The sequence below is a fragment of the Peromyscus leucopus genome, chromosome 1 (assembly GCF_004664715.2).
Source record: "Peromyscus leucopus breed LL Stock chromosome 1, UCI_PerLeu_2.1, whole genome shotgun sequence".
Taxonomy (NCBI): Eukaryota; Metazoa; Chordata; class Mammalia; order Rodentia; family Cricetidae; genus Peromyscus; species Peromyscus leucopus.
The window spans coordinates 171,860,282-171,874,362 of record NC_051063.1 but is presented as its reverse complement, the minus strand read 5'-3'; the positions used below and the strand labels follow the sequence as shown (position 1 = coordinate 171,874,362).

Below are 14,081 nucleotides of genomic sequence, written 5' to 3'. Positions count from 1 at the left end.
AACACACACAGGCAGCACCGTGACCAGGCACCTGGTATTTTAGGGCGTCCTTACCAACAAAGATGTCAGCTGCTGCACCCATGAACACGTGAGGTCAGAGGCAGGTGGGGTCCCTGAACCCAGCTTCATCTCGCATCCAGCATCCTGAGTCTCATCTCACTGTTGTTTCTGATGACGACAATAGATGGACAGGGGGGAGAGGGAGAGGGAGAGAGAGAGAGAGAGAGAGCGCTGACTGACAGGAGCTGCTCTGAGGCAACCTAAGCTGGTGTCAATGCTTTCATCTGAAGGCACCAGGATGAGTCAGGGTCCCAAGCAGCCATCACCTTGACTATGGATGGACAGACCACCCACAAGACAGGAACAGTTAGCTATGACAGAGAAGGGACATCCCGGTAACAAATCAGGGGTCCCCTGGGGCAATAACTATGTATCAAGCCACTTTTAGTGATCTGAGTCAAAACCAGGATAGGGAGACCCAGCACGGCTGCTTAATTATGTACACATTTGCCCTGACTCTTCCTTATTTATCTAATTACTGTAATTTAGAGGAACTGTTCTCAACCTGTGGGTCATGACCCTGTGTGCTGTGGGATGTTTTTCTGTATGCTGTGAATATGGTTTATGACCATTGGTTAATAAACAGACTGCTTTGGCCTATAGCAAGGCAGGATAGAGTAAGGTGGGAAATCCAAGCAGAGAGACAGGGAGAAAGGGGGCGGGGTCGAGCAGATGCCAGCCATCCAGCCACCCAAGGAGCAGAAACACCATGGCCACGTGGCAATACACAGCTTAATAGAAATGGGCTAATTTAAGATGTCAGAGCTAGCTAGTAATAAGCCTGAGCCACAGGTCAGTCAGTCTGTAATTAGTATTAAGCCTCTGAGTCAATTATTTGGGAAGCAGCTGCGGGACCAGGGTGGGACAGAAAAGCCTCCATCAAGAATCCTGTGTATCAGATATTTACATTATAATTCATAATAGTAGCAAGATTACAGTTACAAAGTAGAGACGAAATAATTTTATGGTTGGGGGTCACCACAACACGAGGGGCCGTATTCAAGGGTCGCGGCATTAGGAAGCTGAGAACAGGGCACAGGTATGGCCACCGGATCATCTGCTGCACGAGTTGGCCCTCTGCTTCCACCACATACCTTCTGGGGGTTGAACACGGGTCGTCAGGCTTGGCAGCAAGCACTTTTACCTGCTGCGCCATCTTGCAGGCCCCTCTTCCCCTATTTCACCTAAAGTTCAGGTCAGTACCATGAAGTCGGACCAGGGCCTCACTGGACCCCAATGCAGCCACTATGGTTCAGTCTCTTCTCTACTCATCACCACTACTTCTGTCTTTGGTTGGGTTGGGCAGGCGACTGAGCCTAGACTATTGGGGTTTCTTAAGGACTTTGGCCCGAAATCTCTGGTTATTATTCCAGGCAATCCTATGTCTTGATGAGAATATATCCAGAAAGCTATGAACCTAAGCCATGGACCTGGGCTGTTGTAAGTCCTGGGCCAACCTTGAAGCCCTAATTTATCCACCCTATCTCAAGCCCTTCATCATTAAAATAAGAAAAATAAGCATGGCGTGGTGACGTGCATCTTCAATCCCATCACTCAGGAAGGAGAGTTGGGTAACTCTCTGAGTTCGAGGCCACCCTGGCCTACACAGGGGGTCCCAGGGCAGCCCGGGCTACACAGAGAAACCCTGTTTCAAAAAAAGATATTGCCTAAAAGCTAACGAACCAAATCACACTGGCAACACATGTAACTTCCTCACCAGGGGGCCCAAATGCAGCAGACACTGCTCAGTGTCTGGAGCCTTGTCCAGTGAAGTCCAGTTCGGATGCTCTCTTCCCTCCGCGATGTCTCTCTGTCTCTCTCTCTCTCCTAATAATGCTCTAGAAAGGTAACCATGGCTCGTCATTCTTCCTCAACATCCTGCGCTCTCTTTCGTGGGCGTGGACGTGGGCATGGCCTCCTCTCTGCGGGATGGAGGGAGGCTCACTGGCCGCCGCCTGCCGCCGCCCCTGCAAACCTCCAGATCCAGGGGGTCAGTCGAGGAAAGGTGCGGGAGAGAGGAGACTCACCGGAGAACACGGGGAGCAGATGCTAACTGAAACCACCACTTCCCAGACCGCTTCGCGTCAGCCCACTCTGCCAAAACACGTGCAACAACCGGAGAACTTGAACTACACTTTCCAGAATGCTCCACGTCCGCCGGCCTCCGCAGAGGAGCGCCCAGGGCCAGAGACTCCGGACTACACTTCCCAGAAGCCTCCGCGTCCGCGCGCGCACGTACAAGCGGGCGGGACACTTCCGGTAATGGGTGAGGACAGCCGATCGCGGACAAGCTCTGTCCAGTGTGACAACTTTGTGGAGTGTGTGCGTGCCACGCAGGTATTTCTATAGCCTTCTGCGGACATTCTTATTTCATCTGCGAGACACTGGTCCGCACTATTTAACCCAGACTGAACTCACGGTGGTCCTCCTGTCTCAGCCTTCCCCGTTCTCAAGTGCTGGGCGAACTGGCGTGTGCCAGGCTGCCCTTGAAGTTGACACGACCCACAGGATCCTGGAGGAAAAGTTATAGTCTTCGCCTCCTGGGCGGTAATTTGGCCCTAACGCTGCCCTTGTATACCTGAGTCCTAAAGGAAAATAGTCCCAGACAGCACGTCGGGCAGTTTGGTGCGGGAAAGCTAACCAGTGTGGAGATAGAGTCTCCAGGAATTACCGGGGAATAGGATAATGGTTTGTGCAATGTGATACTATGATACTAAAACGGATAAAGAATAAGCAAGGCAGAATGTATGTAAATATAGGCCTAATGTACACTTCTACAGGTACAAAAGGGTATATTTTATTTTGAAGGACTTTTAAATTTTTCTAATTGTCCAGATCTTTTACCTACATTTACTGGAATCTCCGTCTTTTCCCCCAACATTTGTGTATTATCTATCCCTAAAATTATTTTCTGTTTCCTTTTTAATTTTTTACAATTGAAAAAAAATGTTGAAAGTTATTTAAAAAAAAAAAACTTTCTTAGAACACACACACACACACACACACACACACACACACACACACACACACCAGGCCAACCATGGTAGCACAGGCCTTTAATTCTCCTAGTTAGAAATTCCAGGCTGGTCAGTGGAATTAGAAGCTAGAAGCTAGTCTTTTCTGTAGAGTGAGGCCCTGTCTCTAAAGGGGGAGTGGAGTACATGTTCTATGACCAGTCAGGCAGTAAAAGTCCAACACTTACTTGTCCCATGTGGCTTTTGGTGGCAAAAATTCTTTTAGATTGGGAAAAAAAAAAAAAAGATGCCAGGCATATCTCTTGAATTTGAAGCCAGCCTAGGCTATATATTGAGTTCCAGGCCAGCCCAGGCTATATAGTGAGACCCTGTCTCTAAAAGAAAAGACAATCTTATTTTAAAGTCACTTGTTCAATCCGGCCAATTTTGTAAGCATGGTCTTCCTCAAATATCAGAAATATTTATAGGAAACCTGAAATTGTGTCAAGCCAGAACCAGAGGTGACATGAAAATATTTAAACCTGCACTGTACCTCCTTCACATCCAGACAGATCTGCCCTCAACATCACAGCAGCACATGCCCCAGCCTCCTCTTAACCCTCCTGCTGGACTGCCTTTTCCAAAACACAAGCACACTGACGATTCCTATTCTCAGTCTCCCTCCCCCTCCCCTTTCTCTCCCCCCTGTCTCCTGAATCTTCTAGTTTCAATTCACAGGATGAAACTTTTTTTTTTCTTGTAATTATCCCAGAGGACCACCGTCAAAATTTTTTCATCCAAACCAAATCTCGGAGTATATATGTGGCACAGTGGAGATGCTGTAACAGGCATACAAAGCAGCCAGAAAAAGAATTGTTTTCACACAATAGGATTGTCCACAGGGAAAATCCCAAGAAACCCATAAAGAGCTGCTTCAACCATTAAGGTGGCCAAGACTGCAGCATACAAGCCTAATATAAAACAGGCCACTGGAGTTTGGCATATGAGCAGTGAACAACTGGAATCTGATGTTAAAAAAATAATACTTAATTTAGCACAAAAAAATCTGGGGTACTTGTGCAAAAACTGAATAAAATATGTGCCAAATCTCTATGCTGAGAACCACACATCTCTGTTGCAGAAAACCCAGAGTCCTGGGCAGCCATATCGATTGCTGCAACAGTCAATGTTGCTAAGATGGCAACATTCCGGTCCCAAACAAAACCAGAGCTGATTCTAAAAGTTCCTGAAAATCAAACTAATGAAAAAACCAGTGAGCAGAGCCAGAGACAAAAGCAGAGGCCAAACCCCAGATCTGAGAAGATGGCTGGGCTGCCCTCCGTGCATCATGAAGGAAACCCAGTCTGTGCTGGCAGAACCAGTGCCAGGCACTAAAGCAGAACCAGATGAAAGCAAGTCCATTCTTTTCATGTGGTCATTGCTGGGCCCAGGATTCCCCTCTGGGGGAGGGATGTTTAAACTCGAACTGTCAGCACCTAAAGAATATTTCGTGACCAATATTTGTCATCCTAAGGTAGCCGAGTTAGGAAGAATATGTTTAGATATTGTAGCATGAATCTTAGAAGGTCTTATTAATAAAATCAAACCTGAGTCAGGTATTGGGGTGAATGCTGGAAGATCAGAGAAGCAGAACAAGCCACAGCTACCTCACCTCACAAGTTCCTCAGCTGATCCTGTTTCCTCAGACTGGATGCCTCTGAGTCCTCATCCAGGTTGAATATCAGCTGAACTGCTGCTCGAAAGCCTGAAAGCTTAACCAGCCAAATGCTTCCAGTTTCTGGTCTTCACGCCTTATATACCTTTCTGCTTTCTGCCATCACTCCCTGGGATTAAAGGCATGAGTCACCATGCCTGGCTGTTTCCAATGTGGCCTTGAACTCACAGAGATCCAGAGGGGATTTCTGCCTCTGGAATGCTAGGATTAAAGGCATATGCTACCACTGCCTATCCTCTATGTTTAAAATTGTGGCTATTCTGTTCTCTGACCCCAGATAAGTTTATTAGTGTGCACAATATTTTGGGGAACACAAAACCACCACAAGATAGTTTGAAAAGTAAGTGGTCCCCCACACTGCAGATCCGTACAGTTCTGCTATTGATCCAAGCTTTGTTTAATGCTCTGAATCCAGATGACCCATTAGCAAATGATGTATGTTGTGGAATAGAATATTTGTCTAAATAGGTAAAGATGTGTTACATGTGTTTTGTTGAAGAACAACTGTTTAACTATGTAAAGATGTGTTGCTGTTTCACCTTGCCTGCCTAAGGCACCTGATTGGTCTAATAAAAAGCTGAATGGACAATAGCTAGGCGGTAGAGGGATAGGCAGGGCTGGCAGGCAGAGAGAATAAGTAGGAGGAATCTAGGCTCACAAGAGAATGGGGGAGAAAGAGAGGGGAGACACCCAAGGCCAGCCGGCCAGGGCAGCCACCAACCAGCCACACATGGAGGATGCAGGAAAGTAGGACATACAGAATGAAAGAAAGGGAAAAAGTCCCAGGCAAAACATAATTAAAGAGAAACAGGTTGATACAAGTTATCAGAGCTAGTGGGACAAGCCTAAACTAAAGCCAAGCATTCATAAATAATAATAAGTCTCTATGTCATGATTTGGGGGCTGGCAGGCCAAGAAAGCCTGCTACATTTGGGGCCCAATTTGGGGCACATATTTCTACATAGGGCCTGAAAAAGCTGGGGAAAAAACAAACAAACAAACAAACAACCCAGCATGGCTTCCTAGGAGCCTGGTGCTCGTAGCATACGGAGGGGCAGCCCTGCCGCACAGCGAGCACTTGGGCAGCTGCCACATGACACGGAAACCACAAGCTGAGTTAAAACGCCTGCCACATTGCAGGCACCAACTTCTAGAACTGGGGCAACTAAAGGCGGCTCCTGGCTAAAAGCAGCTCTCAGCCAAGCCCAGCAGGTGTAAAATGTGGCTCTCACAGACCCAAGAGGGGCAGGGCCAGCTGCCAGCACTAAGCCACTCATGTGACTGCGTTCCTGCTGAGCTACTCCTGGCCTGGCTCCAGAGAGCAGCACCAACCCTAGTCCATCCTTTGTTTAACCACACCTTTCGTTTCTCTTATTGCCCCGAGTGAATCTTGTCTGAGAGTCTCCCAAGGATACAAAGGCCTGTGCAAAACTTGGTTCAGGGAACTTGGAATGTAACTGAAGTTTTTGTGTCCCACCTGGTCCGCAGCCACTCAGAAGTAAATACACAGAAGATCATATTAATTAAAACTGCTTGGCCATTAGCTCAGGCCTACCGCTGACTAGCTCTTACACTTATACTCAGCCCATTTCTGTTCATCTATATGTTGCCACATGTTCCGTGGCTTTACCTGTGTACCATTACAGCCCTGGACAGTGGGCTGGTGTCTCCTGACTCAGCCTTCCACTTCCCAGAATTCTCCTTGTCTGTTTCTCCTGCCTATACTTCCTGCCTGGCTATTGTCCAATCAACTTTTTATTTATCAACCAATCAGAGCAACACATATTCACAGCATACAGAAGGTACCTGAGAAATGGAGGAATCTGCACTTGACATTGTATTTTGGGGAGCTCCTTTCAGGTTGTTTTGAGCATATGGAAATCCACTTGCTACAGTGTAAATATGGAGAAAATGAAAATGCCCTGACTGAAGGGAAAGTGCTTCAGTCTGGAGAGACCGGAACATCCTGCAGCAATGAAAGGTTAAATTCATTCTTTTTTTTTTTAATATTTTATGTCTTGAGTGCTCTATGTGTGTACTTGCACTCCAGAAGAGGGCATCAGAACCTGTTATAGATGGTTGTGAGCCACCATGTGGGTGCTAGGAATCGAACTCAGGACCTCTGGAAGAGCAGACAGTGCTCTTAACCACTGAGCCATCTCTCCAGCCCCTAAATTCATTCTTAAGGTGCCTCTGAGTCTTCCTTCCATGGATCCCCGTGAACCCACACACCCATGCTGCGACACTTCTCGACACACTTAGCAGTTTAAGGTTTCCCTCACACAGTCAGAAAAGGCTACAGATACAGTAAAGCAGGTCCAAACCGAAAAAAACCTAAACAGGTTAATGTGTGTTTAAAAATGTGTGTAGGCACTTAAGAAAGAAAAGAAAATGGATATAAACAGTCATAGGGAAAAAAAGAAATAGTTTAAAAATAATTAAGTCTGTAATCTGGATCCTCTATAGTGTTGTGTTGACTTTGAATTTTTTAAAATGCTGATGAGCAACCGACAGCTGCTGAGAGACACTGGACTGTAAGAGGGACTGCTGAATTAAACCAGCCTAGATACTTTACAGATATCTTAACTTTAAAACGGAATTCAGAAAATATATTCCATTGGGAGAGAAGTTATGCTTTTGCTTCCACAGGAAATGAAAGGCTGTGAATTCATTCAAGGTTAATAGAGATCAGGTTTGACCAGGGGAGACTGCCTGAAAATCTTGGCTACAGACATAAAGAAATAAACCAAGAAAAGCTACAAGAAAACATGCTGCGAGCCACAGGAATATATCATAAGAACTCAGCTGGTTATGGCAAAGTCACTACCTGGAGGAATCAGGGAATTCCTCCAGAGGAAGCCAAATCCCAAGGAGTTTTTGGTGTTACTTGGCTTGTTATATATCAGCTGTCTTCTGTTATGAAAATCACGTGTGCCTTCATAGTTTTTCCAATTGACTTTCCCCTAAGAAGGACTAACAGTGTAGAGTGATCACTCTCTGGACATACACATTCCAGGTATTTGGAGAACAGCCTCAGGAAAGGCTTTCTCTGTAATCAGATTATCTATCTCCCTTGGCCACTTTCAAGGACTACAGGAAACACCACCCAGGTGGGCGCCCATTGTTAGTCCCAGGTGGACTAACAATGGTAACAGCCCATGTGCAAGTCTCCTGACTTACGGTAAATTCCACAAGGGGACACCGCCTGGGAGAGGTGGACGTTAATAGCTTTACAAAATTTAGCTCGGACCCTCTCTTTTATATACCGTGCCTCCCTGGGCACAAGAGGAGAAGAGAAAAGAGAATGGAAGAACTAGATGGGTAAGAACTTGAGAGGAATGAACTGAGATGGGGAAGAACTAGATTGAAGAGCTAAAAGAGAGGACTAGAGGAACGAGATGGAAGATGAGGAAGAGCCAGATGGGGAAGAACAAGATGAGGAAGAGCCAGATGAGAGAGAAGGAGACGGGAGAGGAGCTGATAGGGGAAAGAACTAGATAGATGAGAACCTAAAAGGGACAGAACTAGATGAAGGAATTAAGAAAGAACATAGAGGGGATCGCAGACAAGTGTAGAGAGAATTCAGGCTAAAGATGACCTAAATATGAGAGCAGAATATAAGCTTGTAACTGTCATAGAATAATAAAGTATATGGACTAAGGAGTTTCATGTACATAGATTCATTTCTTCCCATTAAAGATTAATTATCAGCTGGTTGTAGATTCTTCCCAGACCCTGGGAGGGGACTATCGAGGGGCTGGACCCTCATAGTCTTCGATAAAAACAGGTGACATATATGCTGATCCCTCTGCATGGGAACAGTTCTGAGACTGCACAACAAATGTTACGACTAGTTTTCCCAAGACTTGACCATTGTCTCAATTTTCTCAGGGTCCCCTGGAGATGCTGTCACCCTCAGACAACAGGAAGCAGTCTGGAGAACAGAATGCCCACGTTCCTAAGAGGTGAGGTGGGTGGTTTTTGGTCATTCAGTGGGTTATGGATGTCTGTCATTGTTTAGGGGGGATATAGGAATATAGGATAAAAAGACAAGTATTAGCCAGGCGGTGGTGGCGCACGCCTTTAATCCCAGCACTCGGGAGGCAGAGGCAGGTGGATCTCTGTGAGTTTGAGGCCAGCCTGGGCTACCAAGTGAGTTCCAGGAAAGGCGCAAAGCTACACAGAGAAACCCTGTCTCGAAAAAACCAAAAAAAAAAAAAAAAAAAAAAAGAAAGAAAGAAAGAAAGAAAAAAAGACAAGTATTAATTAGCCTCAAATATTTTACATTGGTATGGATTTTGTTATATTGATACAAATTTAAAGTTATTTTTGTTATACTGTGTTGTTTCAACTCATTTAGGGTATTGTGCTTATATATAGCTCATTTAAAATGTACTGTATAATTAAGAAATACAGGTTAGTAGTTAGTCATCTGTAATAATCAAACTTGTAGTCATATTAGGTATGTTTTTAAACAGATAATTTTTAGGTAGATAGGTGTTCAAACACTTCAGAGACCTACAGAATAAGGCATTTAAGATGGTTTGATAACCTAAGGTTTTTCATGACAGTGAGACACGTCTGCTCCTGGCAGCACTGATCTACTTCATAAAAGGATGGATGACAGGCATTGAGGAATCTCTGTATAGAGTTTGCTTTCAATGTGGCAAAGCTAGCCATCTGGGCAAGAAACTGCCTTTGCCTTGACTGCTGACAGTTTACTATCCCAACTGTACATGCAGGACACAAAAGAAAGTGACCGCTGAACTTTTCCAAGACAAGGCAGGACAGTCCTTCAAAAATCCTGCTTCACAGAAAAGTCTGCCAGATATTCTTCAGGACACACAGGGAAGTGACTGCTGAACTTTACCAAGACAAAGTGGGACAGTCCTTTAATATTCCTGCTTCACAGAAAAGTCTGTCAGGTACTCTAGGCTTGTAGGCTGAAGATGGATGCCCCAACATTGCAAAGGAACTTTGGGTGACTGTCCAGGCAGCCAGCCAAATGTCACTGTCATTTTTATAGTTTTGGAAGTGGCTTGCATTGCACTTCCTGTTTGCTCAAGTAATATTATATCCTTCTGGGGTCTTTGATGAAGTTGAACAGATAATTATATTACAATTTTCCTTCATTATGATGGAAAATAAATTTGGTACAAAACTTTGGACTCACCAAGATAGGATAAATAATGGGGTATTTTCTCCAAATTTGCCAAATACAAATGGACTAGATATTGTAAATGTAATTCTTACTTGATAATTGTTCTTATTGTTTATAGTTTTACTATGTTAAAGTAAAAGCCTTTTCTTTTTTATTTAGACAAAAAGTGGGAAACGTTGTGGAATAGATTATGTTTAACTATGTAAAGATTTGTCACATTTCTTTGTGTTTCAGAATAATTGTTTAACTATGTAAAGATGTGTTGCATTTGTTAATGCTGCATTTGTTTTAACTATGTAAAGAAGTGTTGCTGTTTCATCTTACCTGCCTAAGGCACCTGACTGGTCTAATAAAAACCTGACTGGCCAATAGCTAGGCAGAGGAGGGATAGGCAGGGCTGGTGGGCAGAGACAAAAGGGGGATAAACAGACAGACAGACATAGAAGAAACAGGAAAGCAGAATGGACAGTACATAGCTGAGGTAAACAAGCCTCAGGGAAACACATAGATTAATAGAAATTGGTTAATTAAAGAAAAAAAAGCTACCTAGAAATAAGCCTATGTTGTTAGAGTTTTCCTGCCTGGCCCACAGTCAGGACAAATCTCTGTCACTCACCAGTCCCACAGCCGCTCAGACCCAACCAAGTAAACACAGAAACTTATATTGTTTAAACTGTTTGGCCTAATGGCTCAGGCTTCTAGCTGTCTAGTTCTTACATCTTAAATTAATCCATTTCTATAAGTCTATACCTTGCCATGTGGCTCATGGCTTACCGGCGTCTTCACATGCTGCTAGTCTTGGTGGCGGCTGGCAGTGTCTCCTCCCACCTTCCTGTTCTCTCAATTCTCCTCTCTGTTAGTCCCGCCTATACTTCCTGCCTGGCCACTGGCCAATCAGTGTTTTATTTATTGACCAATCAGAGCATTTGACATACAGATCATCCCACAGCAAGCCTAAGCTAAGGCTGAGTATTCATAATTAATAATAAGTCTCCATGTCATGATTTGGGGTCTGGAAGTCCAAGGAAGCCTGCTATAGATGTGGCCGAGCAGTGGAAGACCGACAAATTCCAAGCCATAGAAACAGTGAGAGAATGGACTAGGCTATGTACCAGGAATAATATTGAAGTCAATCAGACCACAGGTGTCCATCACTTCTCCTGTTCTGCCAAGACTTCCTCCCTTTTTTGTTTGCATGCAATGGACACAGTCTTAGAAACGTTGCAGAATAAAAGCTCAGGCACCTTCATCTTAGGTGATTACATGCACATTAGCAAATCTGTGTCTTATCCTGATTCACTGCCATAAAGCATGGGCAGAGGCTGTTAGTATCATCCTAGTTGTTGTGAAAAGTTTAAAAGCCATGGCTCTCTGCTTGGATTTTCCCATCAGGGTTTAAGTACAAAGCACTGGGGATGAAGGTAGTTCTCAGGGTTAGTTGCCATGGGTATGGGTGTTTTTATTTTACACTTTAGTGGGGAGAGTAGTTTTAATTTTATGATCTCCTTCTCCTCCCCTATCTTATGGGATCTAATTGTAGTGGTTAAATGCAACTAACCCGTTTTTTAGGATATACTCTCTAGCCAAGTCTAACTTTAGATGCTGTAGATGGACAAGCTTGATCGTCTGAACCGAAATGGGAACGTTAAATAAACATCACAGCCCTCACTAATGACGCTGTCACTGTGCTGTCAAGTGTAGACTCCCCTCCCCACCAGAGAAGAAAGCTTGTGACCACTTTGTTTGGCTTGTCTGGAAACTCCTGTCAAACTTACGTTCTAGTAAAATATTTTTTTGTTATCCAAAAAAGAAGAGGAGGATGAGTCAAATTAATTTTGAAAAAGATTGGAGTTGAAAGACTCACACCGACTGCAGTGAATCAAAAGAAGCTACTCTTTTTTTTTTTTTTTTTTTTTTTTTTTTTTTTTTTTTTTTGGGAAAACATCATACAGGCATCGGAGGACCAAGAGACCAGGGAAAGACAGGCACATGGATTAGGCACAAGTATGACAAACTCTAGATGTCCACATGACCTCACACTTACACAAAGTTAGCTGAAATGCACTGGGTGTTGATGACAAACCTAAGGAGGGAAAAACCAAGGTCAGTGCCAACACCCATGTCAACAACTTACTATAACCACAGCTCCACGGGATCTAAGGGATCTAAGGACTCTGGCCTCTGAGCTCCCGCACACACAGTGTGCACACACACACTGAGGCAGACACATAGATACATAACTTAATTTTTTTAAAGAGTTTGGGAAAGTTAAACATAGTCCTACTCTGTAATCCATCAAATAATCTTAGATACTTATGAATCCAAAAGAAATGTTAGATTATATATGAAATGGTATGAAATGCTTATAGCTGCTTTCCTCATAACCACGAAATCTGGAAATCCAAACATGGTTCAAGTGGCAAAAGAATAGACAAACATGGTATATCCACACAAAAGAATACTATTCAGCCATGAAAAAGGAATGATAAGCCTAAGGATGAAGCTCAGTGGTAGAACATTTGCTTAATATGTGACACCTGGGTCCAATCACTAGCTACCACAAAGATACATAAACAAGATGGGTGAATTAAAGAATTACACCAAGTGGAAACCTTAGATTCAACAGGCTACAAACTATAGGATAGCACTTATGACATTCTGGAAGAAGTAAACTATTAGAAAACAGATCACTGGTTGCTACAGGTAACAATGGGGACCACAGAGAAGAGAAGTTCAGGGCAGGGGATGCTGGAGCCATTAGATATCTTGACTGTGGTGGTTTTGTGACATTTTTCAAAGCTCAGAATGCAATACAAAGGTCGATTTTACTGTAAAAATATCCACCTAAAGTTATTTTAAATGCTAGTTCTCTTGGTTTGTGACTGGGTATAGTGGTGCACTCCTTTAATCTCAGTATTTGGGAGGCAGACAAATTTCTCTTGAGTTCCAAGCCAGCCAGAAATACAGTGTGAGCTAGGTTTCCTCCCAGTTTTTAATTACCTTTTTATTTTAGGGGTGAGGTGTATGTGTGCCAGGCTGCACATGTAGAGGTCAGAGGACAACTTAGGGGGTCAGTTCTCTCCACCATGTGAATTCTGGGGTTGAACTCAGGTCATCGCATTTAGCAGCAAGTACCTTTACCCACCAAGCCAACCTCACTGGTCCTGTTTGGTTTTTGTTTGGTTGGTTTTCAAGACAGGGACAGTTTCTTGGTCTATCAGCTCTAGCTGTCCTGGAACTCACTCTGTAGACCAGGCTGGCCTTGAACTCACAGAGATCCACCTGCCTCTGCCTCCCGAGTGCTGGGATTAAGCCACCATGCCCTGTTTCCTGTTTAATTTTTTTTTTTAAGACAAAGCCCTGGCTAGCCTCAAATTCACTATGTAGTTAAAATTGGTCTTGAACTCCTGATCCTACCTCCCAAGTACTGAGATTACAGGTGTATGCCACCATATTTAGCTACGACTTCATACATAGTTTATCTCACCGAGAACTTATATTATCACAAATGGATATAAACTTTAGTTCAATTCTTTTCTGCATCTACTGAGATAAGAATCAATAGTCCATATTTAATCCACATGAGCTCAAGAACAGACCTAAGCAATGTGCAGTGTGAGAACCATGCTTATTGGCCCCGAGGATGGGACTGACTGGAAATGGGCATAAAGCACCTGTTTAGCAGGAATGTTACAGACATTGGTGTCGGAGAGAAGTACACGTGTACACACTTCTCAGAACTCAGGGAAGCATAAATGAGATTTGTGCAAGTTGGCACTGAAGCACTGTTAGCATACACAAGTGCTGTCCACAGCACAGCATCTGCACACAGGAGCTTCAGCTTGATAGCTATTCCATGGATAAAGGAGCATAGGCATCTAGAAGGCCCTGCAAGCCTTCTAGAACACTTCCGAGGATGCTTTCACGAGAGGGGCTGGAGAGATGGCTCAGGCTGCTCTTCCAGAGGACCAGAGTTCAAGTCCCAGCAACCACATGGTAGGTTACAACTATCTACAGTGAAGAGATGATGCCCTCTTCTGGCATGCAGGCATACGTGCGGGCAGGAAAATGTATATATAATAAATAAGTAAATCTCAAAAAAAAAAAAAAAAAAAAGACTTAAAGGTGCCAGGTAGTGGCGGTGGTGGCATATGCCTATAATCCCAGCACT

General features: G+C 44.0%; 2 protein-coding genes across 9 annotated transcripts in view; one reads left to right on the top strand and one right to left on the bottom strand.

Annotated features, from left to right (window-relative positions):
- LOC114709890 (zinc finger protein 227) overlaps positions 1-2,171 on the bottom strand; it is a 39,661-nt gene extending 37,490 nt beyond the window's left edge. For 3 of the 7 annotated variants that reach the window (XM_037201603.1, XM_037201596.1, XM_028893911.2), the window contains exons 1-2: positions 2,088-2,171; positions 55-168 (exon numbers count right to left, since the gene is read on the bottom strand). In XM_037201603.1, the coding sequence (XP_037057498.1) occupies positions 55-129 (75 nt within the window). In that variant the 5' untranslated portion in view covers positions 130-168; positions 2,088-2,171. Of the gene's footprint in view, positions 1-54; positions 617-1,777; positions 1,864-2,087 lie in introns of those variants that run through there. The other 4 variants (XM_037201591.1, XM_037201601.1, XM_037201588.1 and 1 more) reach the window with 3 other exon arrangements.
- Positions 1,980-9,467, top strand: LOC119087056. Of its 2 annotated transcripts, XM_037201635.1 has the most exons (3): positions 1,980-2,397; positions 8,641-8,714; positions 9,321-9,467. In XM_037201635.1, the coding sequence occupies exons 1-3, from the start codon at positions 1,990-1,992 to the stop codon at positions 9,454-9,456; spliced, it is 618 nt and encodes a 205-aa protein (XP_037057530.1). In that variant the 5' UTR covers positions 1,980-1,989; the 3' UTR covers positions 9,457-9,467. The 2 variants fall into 2 exon arrangements, with proteins under 2 accessions (XP_037057530.1, XP_037057533.1); XM_037201638.1 differs by lacking the exons at positions 8,641-8,714; positions 9,321-9,467 and adding an exon at positions 4,156-4,457.
- Positions 9,468-14,081: the final 4,614 nt, after the last annotated feature.